This window comes from Hesperophylax consimilis, chromosome 3 (genome assembly GCF_061612785.1).
Source record: "Hesperophylax consimilis isolate HC1 chromosome 3, BYU_Hcon_1.0, whole genome shotgun sequence".
Classification (NCBI taxonomy): Eukaryota; Metazoa; Arthropoda; class Insecta; order Trichoptera; family Limnephilidae; genus Hesperophylax; species Hesperophylax consimilis.
Window position 1 is genome coordinate 43045296 of NC_142838.1, and position 22512 is coordinate 43067807.

At 35.3% G+C, this 22512-nt stretch overlaps 1 protein-coding gene across 2 annotated transcripts in view; it reads right to left on the reverse strand.

The window, feature by feature from the left end:
• Positions 1-1710: 1710 nt before the first annotated feature.
• Positions 1711-22512, reverse strand: part of Hmgcr (HMG coenzyme A reductase) — a 98778-nt gene continuing 77976 nt past the window's right edge. For both annotated transcript variants that reach the window (XM_089650732.1, XM_089650733.1), the window contains exons 4-13: positions 14481-14778; positions 11757-11905; positions 10498-10608; positions 9505-10105; positions 8618-8859; positions 8105-8389; positions 7833-7978; positions 5422-5598; positions 4429-4624; positions 1711-3610 (exon numbers count right to left, since the gene is read on the reverse strand). In XM_089650732.1, coding sequence (XP_089506858.1) covers positions 3505-3610; positions 4429-4624; positions 5422-5598; positions 7833-7978; positions 8105-8389; positions 8618-8859; positions 9505-10105; positions 10498-10608; positions 11757-11905; positions 14481-14778 — 2311 coding nt within the window. In that variant the 3' untranslated portion in view covers positions 1711-3504. The remainder of the gene's footprint in view (positions 3611-4428; positions 4625-5421; positions 5599-7832; positions 7979-8104; positions 8390-8617; positions 8860-9504; positions 10106-10497; positions 10609-11756; positions 11906-14480; positions 14779-22512) is intronic.

Below are 22512 nucleotides of genomic sequence, written 5' to 3' on the forward strand. Positions count from 1 at the left end.
TGAACAGTTTATATTATTGACATGATGACATGTTTGAATTTAGGCAGTGAATCCGAAAAAATGTCAATGTTTGAGTTTAGACAAATATCATTTAGAGTATGAATATTATATTCGAAATATGTGAAGTGTAATTTGTAAAGTTTATCTGAAATCTCAAATACGTACTGTACTTAGGACGGATAACAGAACTTGAAAAAAATCTTTCACAGAACTTGAAAATTAACTTTGAAATTTGAAGAATTGTTCAAATTCTCTGAAACAACCCGTCCTTAGTTTGTAACTTTATTGTTGTAAATACTGTACTGTAGAGTACATATATTGAAGTGTGCGCAGTTTTTTGACCGGAGAGTTCATTTTGAGATGCTCAAAATAGGATAAATAAAAAGCACTACCGCATCGAATGTTTGATAAATAGACTAAAGTCCAAAATTCACACACGGATCCGCCCATGTATTTCTGCACCGGACAGGCTCAAGCCTATCCGTCCGGCAAATCAGTGTGTAAATTCTGCACAATGCCAGGAGCCGCCATTGTTTACGGTACCTTTAATCAAACCAAGCATTTATCTACGAAATATGGTTTAATTGGATTTGGTTCATATTTTAAAAACGATTGATTGAGTAAAATATGTACAAAAAACTGCGTGATTTAAACGATGAATGCGGTAAAACAATGTGTAGATGAACGATCGATGCAATCTATTTTTGCAAGTTTTGTATGGCGTAAATTCGGGACTGGAAGAAATAAACGATAAATGCGGTGGAAAACGATCATAGGAACGATCAATCGAGATTTTACTGTAAATTTTTTCCAAATGACAATTGATGTTGCTCCATCTTCGAGATAATTAAATTAAGTATGTACTTTTTATCAGTTGTAGTACATAACTATGTAACTACATAGAGTTATTACTTTTTCAGTACCTCATTTAACCTCTAAACTATTGGATGCTTGATTCCACCAATAATCGCGTGGTGTTTTACCCCTCGTACCTCTCTTTCTGTCAGATGTCCCTACGGGGTCAGATCGGGGGATCAACTGTTGTCAATCTGCTTCTACAGACACCTACATGAACAAAAGAGAAATGTCCAACAATATCTACGATGCATGTGACTTGCGCATGTATTCTATGTATGTCAAATGCATAAAATATCCGACAACAGCGCCACCAGATAAAAGGCGGTATGAGGTTACGAGAAATATGTATATAAGAAGGTCTACATAGAAGGCCGCGTCCACAGCGGGCCCACAAGTATTATATAAAGAAGAGTATCTGTGGCGGCGTAGTTTTGTTTTTTATACTTATCTACAGTTTACAGGATAATTACTGTCTACATGTGATTTCGAAAAGCTCTTAGGGGACTTTACATAGTGTAGGTTTTGTTTTTTATGGAGGTCTACAGTTTTATTCTGAGACTAGCTGTACCCTGCCATACGTTGCTGTGGCTCAGTCTGCCTGTGCTGATAGAGAAAAAATAGCGCGTTTGGTTTTACTTCTAACAGATTGTTAAAAAAAGCATGTTTGTCCAACAGATGGCACTGTTTAAAATTAAAAAAAAACATGTTTTTACCTGTCTCAGGAGACATCTATATAATATAGGTGTGCCAAAACACACGCATATTCAAATGCAACGTTGTGTCAAAATTTCATAGCAATCGGTGAAGAATTTTTGGAGATTGAAGATTTTGAACAAACATTTTTATTTATATAGATTGATGAAATTTTGCAAACTTCACCATCAAAACAAGAGAAGGTGACTGTTTACAAGAGATTCAAATCCACCCCCATCCCCCTTTCCCAGCAGAATTTTGATACCTCTTGATGAAATTTTGCACACTTGACTTTCAAAATAAGAGGAAAATGATTCTCTGCATCTGATTTCTGCGGGGACTTCAGCTAGTTACATAATATTTGTCGTAGTCAATCTATAATGTGGAGGCAAGAACAATAAAACAAATTGGTCTTTGTCATTTGATAGAATAGCATTTATTTAGAATATTATTCGCACAACATTGAAACAATGTGTAATTTAAGTGGAAGCAAATTTGTGCTCCCCCATTGTCTTATAAATACTTCATTCTTATGTACAGTCCGCTCTCTTGTCTAACACTTATTGTGTTGATGGCTTTTGCTAGCTACTTTTAAACCCCATACTTCTATGCATAAAATTAAACAATCTTCATTCTATACATGGACGAAATAAAAATTGGATAGAGCGTGTTATAAAATGAAGACATACACCAAATGACATACAAAATTAATATATAAAAAGTAGCAATGACCTCTTCTCATAACCAGCATCGATGCTTACAAAATTTGCCAATATTTACAAATATATACATATATTTTGGAGCACTCTATCCAACTGATATTTTGTATCTTCCTCCTTCTGGTGGAAGATGTTAATTCTAATAATTGTACATTTTCTGCCAAAATAAGGACGATAACATATGATTCTATTATCGTGTACAGTAAAACCCTAATATAAGATTCTCATGTAAGAAGTTATCCCAGTTAAGAAGTTTTTTTTTCGGTCACTTGAACAAACCTTATAAGAAGTTTCACTGTCATCTGTTACCTTCTACTCTTCAAAATCAATCTTACACGAAGAATCACTGTACAAATATTATAGCGATGTTACAAAACACTCCCCTGTATAAGTAATAGAACAGAGAAGCTGAAAAAACCCTGTTTTACTTAAAAACTAGAATGTTGACAAAACGTTGTCCAGTTAAATCTGGTATAAAGCGCTTCACTGATATTTGTCTCGAATCCTTCAAGTTTTAATATAATAATATAGAGCTGTCACCCAGCTTAAGTACTCTTCAGTTCCTTCTAAGCTATTTATTATTTTACATATTCATTAGAAGACTTAATTACCAGTTTTCCCAAGATGATTAACTACTTGAAATCTAAAATAATGATGCCTAATGAATGATAGCTTTAAAACAAGATCAATTTTATGATTAATAAATATTGGAGAATAAATCCAGTTTAAAAATAACAACTATTACTACATGTGAAAATTAAGACAATAAATTAATTATATAAAAACATACTCCGCTTTACATCCCATTTTCATTTAGAATAAACTTATTAACATAAACAAATCACGTCATTGAAAACAAATGGTTCCAAGTCATACAGAAGGTGATATTTGAACAAAAAATAAGTAGGTACATAATGACGTTACGTGTTGGTTTTAATTATGTGGTGTAACGGTTGTAACAAGCGTGGAAATGATCACTTTCGTTGGAACAGTATTAAATCATTTGTTTTAAACATTATTATTTTCTTTATCTTTACAACTTGGAAGACTTTCAATGTATACATTTATCCTAGAATATCAATAGTAAAATAACCAATAGTGCTAATATTAACAAAATATATTCGAAATTGTCCCGTTTTGAGGTAATGTTTGTGCAATATTATCTGCGGATAATTCACACAATGTAACTGGTGGCACGCATTGAACATTTAGAATGGTGGAGGGAGATCAAGCATCACGTGTGTGGGTGTTGCAGGGTGGGTGGCGCCAGGGATATCCTTCTCTGTTGCGGCGCCGGCACTCGCACGGGACTATTGCCGATGTTGATGGTGGCTGAAGACCTAGTAAACATATTCATATGTTAAAATCAGTAAGTCACCGTCTCTAAAAGCTCGGCAGTCGGAACGTCCTTTTCTTAAGTCAAGCCCATTGTTGGATCCCTTCCCATAGTAAAAATAATTATTTCGGTTTAATGACCGCTATAATAGGATTTGCTTTAATTTTCAAAATTGGAACTGATTGTGGGAACGATTAAAAGTAGGTACCAATAATCATTTTATTAATTATAGTAAATTATAAAGTGTATTTTTTTTTTAATTTTTCATAAAATTAATATTTTTTCAAGTTTACTAAATGCATTGTACTAAAGGTGTTCATTCGAAAGGTAAATTTCTGCAAATTTTTTGAATGGCAAGATCCTCAGGCAAATATATATTTTTAATAAATACACAAATCCTACAATTATAATGTCCCATAATTTTTACAAGACGGCTTAACTCTTGGTGTGCCAACCCAAAATTATTGCCGTGCGTCATCTATTCTGTTTTAGTCATAACTTATTTGTTTTTTTGTAAAACAATGTTTTTGAATATCGTACCGTTTTACCAGATAGTGTGTTAATATATATTTATAAAAATAATATATAATCTACAGTATATAGTTTCACCAGAATGGATAGTTATATTCAGAGAAATGATTTGTTATGGCATTCAACAGGTTAATGATGGACAGAACATTCACGCACTAAACTTTTATTGTAAAAATAATGGTTCTGCTACTGAGAAACATGGGAGAGATTACAAATAAGTTCTCGGTGGGATGCTTGTTATGTATGATGATCTGAGCGAGGGAAGATAGGAGAGTTAATTAGTGATTATACCTGTTATGACGCATGTGGCTGCGCACGAGGTCGCTGTTGACCAGCGCGGCCATGAGGCTGAGTTCGCCGGCGAGCACGGTGGCGCAAATGATGCGCGCTAGCTGCATGCTGTTGGATGCGGGGCTCGTCATGTGCGCGCCTCGCACGCCCAGCATCTCCAGGCAGGCGCTCTGGCCCGGAAGGATGGTGCCACCACCTGGAAGATACAAAAGTAAGTTAGGTTTTAATGTGATAATAAGTGGTTAGTTACAGTAGAAATATTGATATACATAATTATTTAGATTTAGATCCAATCACTAAATATGGTGGTCTCCTATCAGGGCCATACTGAGTATCTTCCACCCTACAACTACTAATCTAGTAAACTCCTTGTATTCAACACCGATCGTTATTGAATACAAGTATACTTCGACTGGTCGGTGGCCGAGTTGACATCGAGGTTTGGGTCCCACCCAGGCGTCGTGTGTTCAATTCCTCGGCTGGCTAAGTCCTCCATCACAATACACCGAATATAGTTACAAGAAGGCTATAATAACATACCTCAATAATAATAATAATTTAGGTTACCATAATTTATTATTATTTCTTCTGCACGGGTTCTATATAATTTTAAATATTAATTTTACTTCATGATTACTGTTCTACTGAATTATTATGTACATATTTATTTCATTTTTGTAAAAGCCAGTGTGGCCTATGGATAATATAATGGTATATCCTTCTTCTAACTACCTTCCATGAGGTTAAATAGATCCGCCACTGTAAATGAGTAGCTCTCTTACGAAAAATTCATGAGGTTTAGTAAATCAGGGCTGTCTATAGTACCATTACTTATCGAGTACTAACCTATTTTACTAGACATATACATACATGAATAAATATTATTTAATTAAAGTTTATTAACTATTGTTGTTATGATTTAGTATGTAAGATACCTAGGTAAAACTGGCAAATCATAAAACATAGTCTATTTAATCAAAAGGGTGAACTTACCAACAGTGCCGACTTCCAAGGAGGGCATGGTGCAGGTCATGTAGAGGTCCTCCCCATCATCTCCGGCGGGCTCCATGCTGGTGCTGCAGTTGCTGCTGGTCACATTCTGCGCCGGGTCCTGACCCGTGGCTATGAAGATCGCCGTCACCATGTTGGCAGCGTGCGCATTGTTACCACCTTGTAACACAAAACATTCAATTCTAACACTTATTGATTATATTTTTGTACTACTAATACATACAACTTTTAATATCGACGGTCACAATAAACAATGTCGGATGTGTAATTCATTTAAAGTTTCATTTGTATATGTTTTAACCTTTACAAAGCAGTGTAGTTGCAACACATGGCACGTTTTGACATGTTATATGCGTTTTAGTGAAATCCAGGATCACAAATGTTACAACCGCGTACAGGGATGACCGCCAATGGATTACATATGTGACAGCCGCGAAGATAAGGTTAAGTGACGTATCTACATCTTAATCGCTTTGAAAGCAAAAATATATTAGATATTAATAAAAATACTACATCAGTGCAGTCGTGGATTTAAACGCTCCGAATAATTAAAATTAATATGGCTACGCGATCTAACCAAGCGTGGGACTCCATAAAACAAAATGTAGTGGAGTTGATAAAGAAGATCAAAGTGCTCACAAAAACGGTGTCAGAACTCAAGGAAACAATTGGTGAGCAGAAATCAGAAGTAATTTGTGAAAACAATACGATTGCTAAGTTGTGCGCGAAGGTAGCTCGAAGCGGCCGGCTGAGGAACTCCTCCACAGGGGCCCACAATCGTGGACCCGCGGACCGCGGCCACAGAAGGCTCGCGTAAAACAAACGCAAACAACAAGAAAACGGAGGCTAAGTGTCCCACTACTAAGCCTCTAAAAATAGTGCAGCCGACATCGTCACAACCAGACGATGTCGAGGACATCGGTAGTGGCTGGGTGGTCCAAACCCGTAAACCGCGTGTGCGGATGCCACGGGGCCAGATGGAATCCCACCTCATATTATTATCAAGTTTGAAGAACAATTCTTCAATCCGATATGTTTTATCTTCAACCTCAGTATTTCCACTTCCACTTTTCCTCAATCCTGGAAACTTACTTAGGTAAGCCCGATTCACAAATCAGGGAGTAAAACGAATGTCCAGAACTACAGACTAATAGCGGTACTGTCAATACTTCCAAAAATATTTGAAACAATAATTAGCGAAAAGCTGAACCAACAAATTAAACCTGGGTTACTCTGGGGAAATCGACATGCATTTTTACCAAAGATGTCCACTGTCTCTAATCTTCTCGAACTCTCACAGAGAGTGGCAAGAGAATTAGATGCGCAACATCAACTGTTACGAAAACTGCATAGAATAGGTTTCGACAAGCCTCTTCTAAATTTTTTTTGCCACCTATTTGAGGAATAGGAGACCGTATGCATCGATGGATATGGGTCTAGGGAATTCTCTGCATTCTCTGGAGTACCAAAGGGGTCAAATCTAGGGTCACTTCTATTTATAATTTTAATTGATGACATTCAAGAGTGTATCAAATATGCCACTTGCCTGCTTTTTGCTGATGATCTGAAATTACTTTGTGACGGGTAAGATTGTGTCAAATTACAAATCGATTTGGATTCAATTTCATCATGTGCTGATGAAAATAAATTATTTTTTAATACAAAGAAATGTGTCACTATGTCATATACACGTTCGAGAAACCCTATCAAGTTTGATTATTGTATTAAAAAAAGATATATTGTCACCATTAAAATCAATCAAGGACCTAGGGGTAGGCTTTGATCCCAAACTTATGTTTTCAGACTATATATTGCAGTTGAAATCATCATGGTACAAGCTTCTAGGCTTTGTAATAAGATGTTGCAAACAGTTTTCTAATCCCGAAGCAATGATGGCTATGTATAAATTATATTGCATTATAAGGTTTAAAATTGTATTATGCCTCAGCTGAATTAGTCCCGTAACAGCAAAAATACACTGAGAAACTAGAACAGACTATAAAAAAGTTCCTTAGATACCTGTATATAAGAATGCACGGAGAGAACCCGCGATTCATGCATCACAAAGTTTTACTCAATAAAACGCGCTACCTAAGTCGCCAGTCGAGGACGAGTGGGTCCTATCAGTAATGGTGTATAAAATTATGAATAATTTAATAGATAGCCCATACCTCCTGGAATGCTATAAGTTATTCGTACCGAACAACTACAGCCAGGGACGGCACCATGGTAGGAAGATTTGTTTTTCCATTCTTTGCAAATTAAAATGAAATAAATATGCCCTTTGGAACCTAGATATAAGGTTTTTTCACGCTACTTGAAAACTTTTTAAGAGAGTTTCAGTGTATAATATTATGTTATAAATTATTGATAAAAATAAGTTTTGGTCTTACCGATTGTGCCAGCCAAGGCTGAACCGGACAGGTTTTTCAGTTTATTACATCTTACTAAAGTTTTGACATCAGTTTTAAATATAGTCCTAAGTGTCTCTCCCTCGATGACCGTTTCGCAAACAACTCGTTTACCTCGTCCTTTAATCCTATAAAAGTCAAAGAAAGACAACATTAAATTTAGGTAGAGCAATAGTGTTATTTCAGCTCAAAAGTATATAGTGAATAGCAAAAATAATATATATAGTATGAGAAAGCAGAGATGATGTACTAACCAATTAATTGCTGCTGGCTTTTTGTCTGAACAGTAATTTCCAGATAAGCTTATGATTGTCATATCTGTGAAGTGCTGGTGAATATAGCGCAGGGCCATTTCGGCTCCCTTGGACACCATGTTCATTCCCATGGCGTCTCCGGTCGTAGCACGGAACCTGATGTACAGCTGGGGGCCGTCAACTGCAATGTGGATTTCTTGAAGTCGGGCAAATCGGCTGGTCGCATCAAATGCCTCCTTGATTTTTTCAAAGTTTTCTTTACCTTCAATCCACCTTTTCGCCTCACTAATAAAGGAAGAACAACAAAAATGATTAATGAGAAGAATACAAGTGAAGCAAGGATTGTCTGCTGTATGGCAATGGATGACTGCAAGGCATACCCCCGATAGTCGTTCTTTGTCGTAAGCGACAGATCATGTTTTAGATATAGAGGTTGAAATGCAGGTCTCAGTGGCAGACTGTTGGAATCATTTAAGGTTGTAAAGATTCTTATTGTAAATTATTTCTTATTACCAAGCTCTGACGACATTGGGAAAACTGACAACTGGTGCTCTTGTCATGCCAATATCTTCCACAACGGATGTGACTCCTCGGGCGCCCAAAGCCTTGGCTCCGCGGTTCGTAGAGGCCACCAGAGCTCCCTCCGTGGTGGCCATGGGCACCATGTACGGGATTCCGTCCACTATCAGAGGACCAGCAAAACCCACCGGGATTCCTACGTAGCCGATTACGTTTTCACAGCAAGTGTTCAGCACCTATTGTAAATTAAATTTTTTTAAATTAAACATAATGAATATTAATAGTTTCATTCTACAACCACTGGAGTGATAGCTTCCCAATTTGGGTAGCAGCTGTAGGAGGGAGTTTTTATTAATTTATTTTGAACTTCTCTCAATCAGCTAATATGTTTAGTATGTCGCTAGCCTGATTAAGCTTCTATAGAATACCAAAAGATGTCACTGATGTCCGTCTCATTTAATATTCTAGATAAGGTATTGGATCATGAATCATAGACAACATACGGAAATAGTAATATTCAATATTGCCCCAAATATGTACAAGGTATGACAATTTCAGTAACTAACAGAATTCATGCATTTTGTTAATTTTTTTTAGTAAACCAAAAAATATGGGAAAAATGGTGAAATATAGATGGATTCATTGGCTTTAAGTCACAGTAAGTAGTTTTTATGTTTCCATATTAATATTCGGAGATACGATTTTTGGAAAGAACCGAATCCAAAATTGAATGTATGAAAATCTCAAGTGGATGAAATGATTTTTTTATGGGTTCATTTTTAATTGTGGCTGTCTCGGAGGTACTGTCAAACTGAGGCGAAATAAGTGCATACCAGAACATGATCTACCAGTGCAAAGTAAACATGAAAAGGATAATTTACCTTAGAGTAGTCGTAATGTAAGAAAGGCAGTCCATCGAGAATATCCGGCTGGAATCCACTTCGCTGTGTGATGATTTCTCTCCTCAACTTCACTCCTCGCAGATTGTCCCCCAGAGCGCCCTCCAGTTTGTAGAGGGGAATGTGTCCCTTGTTGACCAGCAAGATGACCTCGTTATCGGACAATCCCTCGGCACCCAGTTCAGACTTGTATATTTCCAGGCACTCAGCTTCCGTACGAGGAAACCGGGGAATATTATCTATACTAATTTTCTTTTCACTGGCAGTTAAGGTAGGCACGGTGCTCACTTCAGTTTGAGTTTCTTTGTCTTCCGATTCAAAATCGCTAAGTTCAAATATCGGCCTTTTTGGTTTCACTTGTTCACCGCTTAACCTCAAGTCCGCTAGGGAGGCCACGTGCTTCACGCTAGATTCTTTGGTAAGGTTATTCATTGCTTCTTCTCTAGTTTCGCTCTCTACTTTTTTGGCAGATAGTATTAGTTTAGTATCAAGTTCTTCTTGGTCCTCAAAGAAGATGAATTTTGCGGCCAGCGCGCAGACGAGTATTAAAATTACAATATGCTCCACGCTCACTGTTAGCCACCTGAAAATGGATCATGACATGAAATACAATAAAAGGACAACGGGTATTAAGAAGTTTGCGCAATATTTTACTTATTTGAATCACGTTTTAAAGTGCAGGAAAATTACAGAGAATATAATGAGAACGGTTATAGGTTACGTGTCATCAAAACAAGCCGTAATTTATTTACTAATAGTGATGTTATGTTATAATAATAATGCGCATTGTATGGGATCATGTTACTCACATTCTTTTATATCATGGACATTAATTGCAATAGATTTGATGTTGACGGGTCAATCGTTAATTATTAAGAGTTAAAGGGTAAAGCACCTTTGCCATTTAATTAATCATCATCAATCATTAGATTACAATATAGATATTAAACCTTTAGTACTTTATAAATAACTTACTTCATGTACGAAGGAAAGATTGCTTCCTCTGTCCTATTCAAGATGCTGTGTTGATTGGTGATGGAATCTCCTGGACCTCCGTGGTCTGAATCTCCCTTTAAAGACCACCGACTGAACAAAAACACACACAATTAAGTTAGATCACAATATTATATATTAAAATGTGTTTAAGATAAAGGTTTCACATTAAATTAGATTTTTGGACATTTGGGAGCGCACAACGGTCGTGCTCCAAAGCCAAGGTGACACTAACAATAAATAAGTCTCAACATTAAAACATTTAGATCTGTTCCAAGTGGCTCAAAAATGACAGTGGAGATGTTTATCAGGAGGACAATACTGGCTAATAGATATTCTTTAGAGATATGCACTTCCTCTTGTAAAAGTCGAATGTCAGCTGCGGGGGGTGCTCAACAGAATCTTCTCGCCTTTTGTCAATGGACCTAACTAATTCATTAAGAAACAGGTTAGGGCTCACCTATTGTCAATGGATAAAAATACATTTTAAAATAAACTTATTTGAATGTTGAATGAAATGACAAAATCTACGAGGGACCATTGTGGGATGCATAAACCAAGTCTGTCTATGTCAATGGCTGTTAAGTCATTAGTTAAAGTCACTAGTTGTAAGTTACTAATTATAAGTCTCAGTAGATAGTTACTTAGTTATGAGTCACTAACAATTAATCTTAGCTGTAAGCTGTATATTATTAGTTATATATCCAAGTGATAAGTTATAGGTTAGATAATTTAATTTAAACTGTCTTCTTATGGTTACCAATAAATGACAACTGTGACTATACATACACTGAATTATTATTGTCATGAGTGATTTTTGTAGTTGTTGTTTTATGTAATTCTGAATTGAACCTAATTAAAGTTATATCCTGTCTTATTTTTAAAATACTTCTTGTCTTAATATGACATCTTCAATTACCACCAGAATATGCTCGATAAAATAAATGCTTTTTTTACTTCTCATAAGCGATTTTTGTTTTGGTAAATTTTCTCATAAATTTCATTGTTTTTATGCGTTGTCTTATTAGAGGTAAAGTAACAAGCGGGACATCCATAATTGGTTTTATTTTTGCTGTATGCTACACTGATAAAATGTAAACTGTCAATTTTCCGAAAATGAATAAATAAATAAAATTGTAAAGGGCTATGAGGTGATTTTCTCGCAAAATCGGCGCTGTAGAAGTAATCCAAATATGATAAGACATTATTCTAGTTGAGGAAGAAATGAGAAGAATAATCACCTGTGGAGATGAACCATAAGTAAGCCAGCGGACATGATGAGTTTCACCCGTTGCACGACCGGGTTGGGTTTCTGTTCTTCTTCAGCCGCGTGGAGAGCCCGCAATAGTCCGGCTCCTGGAGCCTCACCACTCCTTGCTCCGTTTGACAACTGAAATGCACAAAGGTGTGATTGAAATTATCTCCATGGTGTGACGGTTTAGTAGATTTTTGGTTACCCAAATAGAAGTGCACGAGTTAGATATTGCCTCGTAGCCGGACTGGGACTTTAATGAATGTGTCTACCAACTTAAATGTTCATTATTTTCAATCAAGAGAAAAAATGTTCAATTCAATTGTTCCATTGTTTAGATTTATCATATTGTGAGTAGGTACCTACATACCTGAAGGACTATTGCACATAACACTGGTACGAAATAGATGCATTTTGGATTTTTGGTTTCATATCTAATTTATGAAAAAAAAAGTTTTTATTAGGCTAGCTGATGTGTACCCGGCTTTGCTTGGGGACTTATAAATGGTTTGGGAAAATTTTTTGGGGTTGTGAATTCTACGAGTGAGAGTACCTGACAACTGGGTGCATTTTAAAGGTGGAAATAATATTATTTTATTGTAATAAGTGTGTGTTACACTTGATTGTGCCATGTCTTCCTCGGGCGACCTCGAACTCTTCAACTATTCCCTTCCAAGTCATACGTCACAAATAATTATTTTAACAAATTATTATAAGTAATAATTAGTCGCCTGAAATAACAAATTGAAAATATCTCCCGAGTAAAAATAAATGCCGCCGAAGGGAATTGAATCTGCACCTTCTGATGTTTGGTCAGGTGCTCTGGACCACTGAGCTACGTCGGCTTATTTCCAACCCGAAAAATAAGTTAATATACACTAGTACTTCAATCAAATGTAGGAAAGGCTTTGTTAGTGCTAAATTTCCCACTAGATGGCGTCGAGACATATTATATCTACATTTGTTGGTGAAATATTTTGACTTGTCAAATATTATTATTTTTATCATTAAAAAATAATTATAATTTTATTTATATCTTCCTCGGGCAATCCCAACTTTTTCTACCATTCACTTTGTGTAGTATCATTAAATCCACATTGTTACTGCTAACAAATTACATTATGTCTTTCTCGAGCGTCCCTGATTTCTTCTACCGTTCAAACCACTCTCTAAATACTCCTGGCACTAATAAGAACAAACTATGAAATTTTCAACAAAATTGGATGAATGGTATAGCAACGCGTATGGAACAAACAAAGAAACATTCAATTATAGAGGTGTTTTTTTAAACTTCCGATTTTGTTGTCCGGGTTAAATCTTCCCCAAAGGAAAAACTTAACCCTTCCACACACTTTTCCACAAATGATCATCTAGTCAATCAACATTATGTAAGTGCATTATATAAGCAAAATAAATACAAAACAATACAAGAACAACACGTCAACTCACCAGAGATCAAATGGGAAAATAATTCACCGACTCCAGATATTTTCATATCAGAGGGTTCGGCTCGGTAGAACTTCTAACAGGGCCTATAAATCCTACTGATCCCTCAACATAAATATTTAAAAAATATTTTGTTATCCTACATGTATTCAAAATGACCGACTTTTGCATCTTTATATATAAATTTTTTGATAGATCTCATACGCCTAAATTTTTAATTAGAGAGCTAGGTATAATGCCAGTAGCCGAAATAACAAATGGTAATATTTTTATAGTCTGAGAATGCCAAATTCTTTTTATTTCATTTCCTAAATCTGTGTATTTTCTTATTTTTTCACTAACAGATTTTTGAAAAATGATTTTTTATTAAATATTTTCGCTTAATTATTATTGTTTATTAATATTAGCGCGCTGCCTCTAACATTCGTATATGCATATCTCTTGTTCAAACCATATTATATAACAATTATTATAACAATTCAATAACATAGAAGCAATGACCGCCATGTTCAACGGAGTGGTCAGAAGCAAGCTGGAGTACGCCAGTACTGTCTGGATACCTTATCAACTTAAATACATAAATATGATTGAACAAATTCAAAAAAAAAATCCTAAGGTATGTTTACATGCGATCATACGGAATATATCCGAAATTCATGCATCACGTGGAACTGCTAAAGGAGACAAATTACCAAAGCCTGGAAGCCAGGCGTAATGCCGGACTCATGGTATTTGAATTAAAGTTACTAAAAAACCTTATCGATTGTCCATATCTCCTGTCATGCTGTGGCTTATTCGTTCCTGATAAATACTGTCGAAATCGTAGCCACGACCTATTCTGTATACCGCAGGGTCGGACAGATGTCATTGCCCAACATAGCATGACAAGAGGTATGACCTTGCTAAATGCCCTACCAGCGGATATAGATGTGTTTAATATCACTATACCATGTTTTAAAAAAAATATGTACATGTATTGTTAGTTATAATAAAATTGTACCATAATTGGACTTACCTGTCTGTCGTAAAATAAAAAAAAATAAATAAAAAAATATTTGAATGCTTACTATGGGGCCTTAACCTGTTTGTAATTTTGGGTGTATTTTGAATTTTTATATTCATATTTCTTTCATTCTCTTTTATCGATTACACGTATCAATCCTTTGATAATTGTGTGTTGTCGGGCTAAATAGAGTGGGTTGAGGAAGGAGATGGGAAGAGAAAGGTTGGAAGTACCTGGCTAAACAGATATTATATAGAAACTCACCTCGGAAACCAGCGACAGACAGGCGGGGTAGAGAGTCATGAAGACCACGTAGTTGACCACCACGGACATGCACGCGTACCAGCTGAGCGCCACGAGGCGCGGCACGCCGCTGAGCACGCCCACGCCCACGAGCAGCGCCTCCACGAGCGTGTCGAGCGTGAGAGGCGGGCCCAGCAGCTGCACGCCGTGCGCGATGCTCTCGCGCACCTCGCGCTGGCTGCCCGCTGCGAGCGCGAGGCGCGCCAGCAGCGAGGCTTTGGATACGTCGATCAGGAGCACGAAGAAAAACAGCGCGTCCCTGGGGAAAACATACAAACATTATGAAACCTCTTCCAAAATACAATTAAACAAATGTCAATAGCTTCATTCAGAGGTTTATATTAATAGCTTCATTTAACCAGAGGTTCCCAACCTTATCTGGCTCAATGTTCACTTTTCAACTATGTATATTTTTCTACAAAGATTTTTGTAATGATGTAACCACGACTGATTGAGTTGATTTCATTAGGATTTTTTAAAATTCCTCTGACCCTTATTTCAGTCCTACACCCACTTTGGGCCTTTTACCGCCCCCATTTGCCCCCATGATATGCACCTAGGGTTGCCAGATGGTCCAGATAAAAAAAAAAACTAAAATTTTTTATCAAAGGGTCCCCCCTTTGATTTTTTTTTGGTACAATTTGTCGAAAATCAAAAGGTCCTTTGATATTCATAAACCCCTTTGATTTTGACCAAAACAAACAGACAAAAATTACCGAAAATTTCTGAGGGTGAACACAATGAAACACTTAGTAAACATTAAAACTTATATTTGTTATTACTATTGGTAAGCAAAAAAATCACTTTTTAACATATTTGGCACTAGATGCTTTAAATAATCGTTTATTGCCTGAAATTGTATCTTTAAATTCAGTGCAATTGACATTTAAATTTAAGAAAACACATAATTCGCTTTTTACGGTATTCACACATAGTAGATTTCTTTCGTCAGTCCATACATTACCCATTACGCTAAGTTTTTTTTCTACAACGGCATTGGAGACGGTAACACTGCACACATATTGTACCATTTTTAACAGATTTGAGCAAGTCTTGCTAACACCCGCCAGATTCGCTCACAGCTTTTGCTCTGTAAATTATCTCGTGAGGTATATATGTCGCGTATTTAAAAAAAAAATTCTAGACCGAAAGCCGTTCAAAAAACCGTATTGTCCGGTCCAAAATCGGGCATCTGGCAACCCTATGTGCAGCTATTGCTGGCCAGGACCAGCCCATTCTGACACCTCGGTATAGGTTCTCCCAGTTTCTCACGAAATTAATATAACTACAAAAATATACATTTACAGTCGTTCCACAACAAATTTCAAAAGTTTAAAATCACTAACTGATTTCAAATAAAAAAAAATATACTACTCAAATCACCAGGGAATATTAGATTAGCAACTAAATGAGCAGTTTAGATCAGTCACCCAGTTATTTCCAACGTATAATTATTTAATTAAAAATATTAATAAATAATAAGTTTGATCTTCATTATAAAGTCAGCCTTTTGCGAAATAATCATAATGTTAATTTAGACAAAAATCATTAGGGTGTTGTTTATTAAACAGATATGCTTAATTTTAGTGCTTTTATAATATTTTCTTGAATATAAATTACAGAAAATTAAGTTGCAATATTTTATAAAAAAGCTGTAGCAAAAACCTGCTTAACGACATTAGAGGGGATCCAAGCTTATTCCAGACATCTCTAAATAGTAGGTTTAACACATAAAGTCGCTATCCGCGTCTGTCGGTTTGAGCGCTTAGTTCTTCTAAACTAAGCGACGAATTTTGATAGGAGTTTCACTATCATTTAGAGAATTTCTTCCGAAAGGTTTACATATATAATACATGCATATTATATTTATAGAAAGTAGTCTATGTTGTATAATCAAGTGGTTATACAACATTGATTAAAAAAATATTATTCAGTTTGGTTGGGTATAAAAAAAGGTATTGCAGCCGTTCCTCATAATAAACAATGGAAAAAATTTGTTCTATAATTCAATTTTCAAAAATAATTTTAATTCCACATTCGATATCTATTCGAGAATCGGAATTCTATTTTCAAAAATAATTACAGGAGAATAATTTTAATTCCACATTCGATATCTATTCAAGAATCAGAATTCTATTTTCAAAAATAATTACAGGAGAATAATTTTAATTCCACATTCGATATCTATTTAAGAATCAGAATTCTATTTTCAAAAATAATTACAGGAGAATAATTTTAAATCCACATTCGATATCTATTCAAGAATCAGAATTCTATTTACAAAAATAATTACAGGAGAATAATTTTAATTCCACATTCGATATCTATTTAAGAATCAGAATTCTATTTTCAAAAATAATTACAGGAGAATAATTTTAAATCCACATTCGATATCTATTCAAGAACCGGAATTCTATTTTCAAAAATAATAATTGAAGTCGAATTATCTCGACTCTCTTCAGTATTATCTTTTCCAAACGCATTTTTCATGAGAGTTGGAATACGTTTTTCAAAAATAGTATCTAATAATAAATTCGAATAACTCACACTGGTATAATAATATGACCTTTTCCGTGCGCGTTTATAAGATATTTCCACTAAAAAGGCGTTAGTGCTCTGTATCACATGTTTCCTTTCTATCTTCACGCGGGAATAATGCTTGGTCTTGCCCACTTCGGTTCGAAATTGTTTTTAAGATCTGAACGTTGAAGGTCTATTTAATCATTCAAAAGATGTTGGGCAACCAACAAAAACACTAAATATCAAGATTTTTTTAAATATTGCGAAAACATTTAATAATCCAATGTGATCAACCATTTAGTAAGAATATTTATGATGAATTAGCCATTACTATCAAATATTACCGAAGAAAAAATCAGGTCGTTGAAGCAGTAAAAAATCTCCAACGGTGAGCTCTAGCGTCATGAAATTTAAATAGTTTTAAGAACAATGCAAACTTTTTCAGTTCGAAACATCATGAAATAGAGTTATGGTGCTTTGAAATATCAATTGTCCAATTTTTAACAAAATTAGCCAAGACCCCTTAATATTCTGTATTCCCGTTTGAACAGTGGCGGTTCGTGGTGTATCTCATTGGAAGTTCAATCGAGATTAAAAAGGGAGAAAAAAAGATATACGAAAAATCCTACTTTGGTATTTTCGATGTTATATTTTTGGTGACCAGATATAATAACTCATCAAAATGGCAATTCACCACACCTATATAAAGTGATATAAAGTCACGAAAAGTGATGAAACAAAAACAAGGCTAAAAAAGGTTACGTAGGTTAGGTTTACAAGTTGTTTTTTTTTCATCGTTTTTAATTACTTTTAAGGTGTGTTGAATTGTCACATGTTAAGTTATCATAGAACCTACATTTTCGCTTAGATGTAAAGAAAGGAACCAGAGATTAGCGACCTAGCAACAACAATATAAATCGGCGCTGTGCAAATGTCTGTGGCTAAATACTATAATGTCGTAGGTGACAAAAATAGTTTTCTATACGAAAATAACAATTTACGAAAGAAACTCTTAATTTTTTTATATAAAAAAGTGACATCTTCAGTAATTAACTTATTTTAGTAACCACATAAAACACGATAATCACATAAAAAAATCTGTTGATTCTTGCAAAATTATTCCTTATAAATTTGGTGTTAAAAAATCTCATAGTGGCTACACGGTCACCCAGTAAAAGAACAAGGTTTGCACGTCTACTGCTCTGGTGCTATTAGCATGTTTTGTATCAACCATTTTTATGCTGCGTTTACATTTGCGAGCCGAGCCTCGAATTATGGGAAAGTGTGATGAAAATGTGTGATATAAAAATGGCGCTTGCGGTTGCTTCGTTCCTTTCCCGTAATTCGATGCTCGGCTCGCGTTTTTTGCTCCCAAATATATACGCAGCATCAGAACAGATAGTTCCATAGTCGCTGGCATTCATAACGCACGAATGAGATTCATTTCAGACTCGCTGCTGGGCACTATAATTCGGGTTGTAAACACGGAATTTGAATGAATAAAATTATAATACAGGTTTATTTTATTTTCGTATATCTACGAGAGTTCACTGCACCTAGGAGAAAACCGCCACTGCCTTTGACCCTGCATTATTATTTTGTTCAGTACATTAATATATCTCAGATGTAAAATAATATATAAGATCAGGTATGGATTCATACAAATTTAATAATGATGCTAAAATAACGATCGATTCAATTAAAAAAATAAGTTAGCACCACAATATCTACACTAACTAGGTACTAATCGCCTACATTACAATTAATTAAAACGCATCGAGAATAATAAATACAAATTAAAGTCGAGATCAGGAAGGTAAATTAAAAATAAAACGTTATTTAAATAAATCGAAGACGATTACAACAGATGTTGGATAAAATTACCTAATTAATATACCTACAAGGTAAACACAAATGACAGGAGTTTCAAAAACTTTTAGAGATTCAGCTCAATTAGTCAGTTAAAAGGGCTGTTTGAAAAATAATAATAATATTTGGAAAATTTATAAGCGCCGTTTTCGTGAAAAATCACTTCGAGGGCGCTGTACATATTTATTAAATGCGGTAAAACGACATGAAATTAACATTGAAATTCAGAATTGCGAAAAAACGAGTATTGCTAATTTATTAAAAAAAACTCTTCAAATCATTGATAATCCGGTTAAGAACGGGATTGCAGGCAGCTTTCTGATAAACTTTTCGCAAATCACCTGCGTTTGTCTTAATAATATATAATGACGAAATGTGAAAATGTTAGGATTTTTGTGAACATGTGTTCCTATATCGTGATAATACGTATTTATTTTATAATTGGTGTTTTACTAAAAGTTCGTGAGGAAACCATTCGTTAGGGGTCTTCAATCCCGTTTTGACCGGATAACGAATAAATTGAAGAGATTCTTAGTAAATTAGCAAAAATGTCATTTATATATACGTAAAAAATATATTTTCGGGCGATTACATTGCTAACGCTGGCTAAACCTTATGAGATACATCAAAATAATGTACTACGGAATTGTATATCTTGAAAATTCCTACAGAAAAGTCCGTGATTGTTTATGTCTATCTCCCAATGATCACCCCCAATAACACCGGGTACACGTCAGCTAGTTTATTAAATAGTATAAAACAACGGCTACGGTATGAACGGCTCGATGCGAAAAAGATTCAAGGGCCGTAATTCTTGCTCAATGTTCGGCAGAAATTTAGGAGTGTTTTCGCAAAAAGAAATTTCTACCCAAAACAGCTTGTTTTATTCTTATTCTCTATGTATGTGTCCTAGAAATTACTAATTAAGATTTTCATAAATGAATATATTTACCTGCGCCATTGGTTATAGAAATTGATGCATACCTACATACAAGTGAAATAACTAGGTAGGTTAATAAGTAAAAGAGTAATTACTTACTTATTTTATTTATTTATTAATTTTCTGGATATCGACAGATTAAATTTAATCATTTTGTACATAAGTATTGTACAGCTAAAATAAAATCAATTATGGATTTCCTCCTTGTGACTTTACCTCTACTGAGACAGCATAATATGGAATAAGTAAATAAATCATAAATCTCTTCAAATTAAACGGTTAAAAACGGAATTGCAAGCCGTTTACTGATAAACTTTTAGTAAATTCATAATATATCGGAACACGTGTGCATGCACCTGCATTTGCCTTGATGATATATAATGACGAAATGCGAAAATATGAGTATTTTTATGAACAAGTGTTCCGACAAAATATATTTTTTGCTTTTTTTTCTACACAGCTAGGGACAGCTAAAGTCGATGTGAAATGATCAGTGTCGACACGTGGAAGAATTTCAAAAAAATATGTTTAGAAAAAAAAAACATCAATAAAGTCACAGGAGACCAAAATTTATTTTTCATTTTTTACTCCAAATAATGCCAGGAATCACTGGTTGAAGTAAGTCAAGTACGTCTCTTAATACCTGTATAATACATGCATATTATATGTATAGAAAGTAGAGATAAGTCGATGTTTATCCAAGAATTCACAACACACGTACACGTCAGCTAGTTGTTCAATAATAATAAAGAGTGTTAAGAGTTGGGCAAGAAACTGGTAGACTGGTAGTCCCGCAAACGGAAAGGATTTCCCACGCCCCAGAAGAATAATACACATTGTGCAATGCTGGTACATCAATTTGGGATGAAGCATGTTGGTGCTTGACGGTTTGGTGTCTTTCAGCAATTATGTACATTAATACTTGCCAGACTGCTAGACTACAGTTCAAACGGCGCGTGGAGAAACAATAACTGACTGTAGAGATGGCGGATGCAGCGACAGACATGCAATAAATAATGTCAAGCTCAACGTTCGCCAACAACTAACAACCAACGGTAGTAGTGGTCATGCGTCATAATATTTAGCCGGTTATGGGCCTTTCTTCATGTTAGAGGCGCCGTTTATAAGAAAGAATCATCACTCAGTGTTATGGTTGCTAACTTCTGAATGTGAGTTATCAAATGAGAAGATTCACCGTGTCCGTAATGGCCGAGCAGCCGATCAAGTGGCCGGCGGTGGTTCGTCGAACTCGCGCCTGGAAACTTTCTTATTATTACGTTACGTGGTGGGCAGAACAGTTTCACTTTTAATGTGAAGATATGTGGCGCAGTGCGCAGTGCCTCGTGGCTCGCTGGCCTACACGCGATGCGCACTGGTCGCTGGTCACCCTGTTCCTAGCCCTAGTGCGCACTCCCTAGCATCCCGTCGACAGTTCTTGGTTTTTAGTTCATAGTCCCTAGTTTTCCAGTCTCTAGTTCCAAGTTATTAGACCGCAAGTCCCTAGTAACTAGTCGACAGTTGTTAGTCCATAGTCCCTAGTTTTCCAGTCTCTAGTTCCAAGTTATTAGACCGCAAGTCCCTAGTATCTAATCGACAGTATTTAGTCCATAGTTCCTAGTTTTCCAGTCTTTAGTTCCAAGTTATTAGACCACAAGTCCCTAGTTGACAGTTGTTAGTCCATAGTCTCTAGTTCCAAGTTATTAGACCGCAAGTCCCTAGTATCTAGTCGACAGTTTTTAGTCCATAGTTCCAAGTTCTTAGACCCCAAGTTCAAGGTCCTAGTTCCTAGTAATTATTATCTCATTGTTTCTATTACTTAGACCCTAGTTTTTATTCCACAGTAGTCCCTGGTCTTTAGTTTCCAGTCCTGGTCAGGGTCAATAATGTTATAAAATCAAGAAAAAAATCAAAACCACAACAAAAAAATTAAATTAGGTAGTTCTGCCTGTAAAATTGAAGTAAATTGGAGTAAGTAGGCAAACTTTAGTTAAAAAAAACGAAACATCTATTCATGTACACATTGTGTACCTACTCAACAACAAAGATTTTAAATTTCTCGTTGAAAAACACACTGAAATATAAACTGAATACTTTCGTATATTACATAAAAAGTAACGAACAAAATGACGTACCCCCCCCATACACACAAGCCTCGCTTTATTATGGTGGTATATCTCATGTATAAAATTAGGAGAAATAATTACTATGATTTCTGTAAATTATGTCACATTATTTTTTTAACTTAAGAGTCATATCTACAATTATTATATTGAGCCCATTAAATATTAAAATCCATTTATTTACACAATTGTCATCTTGGTTACATGTAACCTTTTGTCCAAGATATGTCAAATAATGCCATAAACCTAAAATTTCGGTTTCGCTTTTTAGCACGATAAACATATATTTTTTTTCCATTCATAGCTTGGTAGACATTCCGACTACCCATATAATAAAGCACTTGCCAATTCAATGTTAAATGAGATGAAACATTGAATAGAACAGGTCGAAGACCACGATATTAAAAAGTGCTAATCAAAGATAATTGTTTTGCAAATATATGAGTGGAGAAACCAGTTATACATTGCGTAACTTAGAGACTAAATATATTGATACCAAAAATGATATAATTTGACTTTCTTGATTAGCAACATCACACACCAC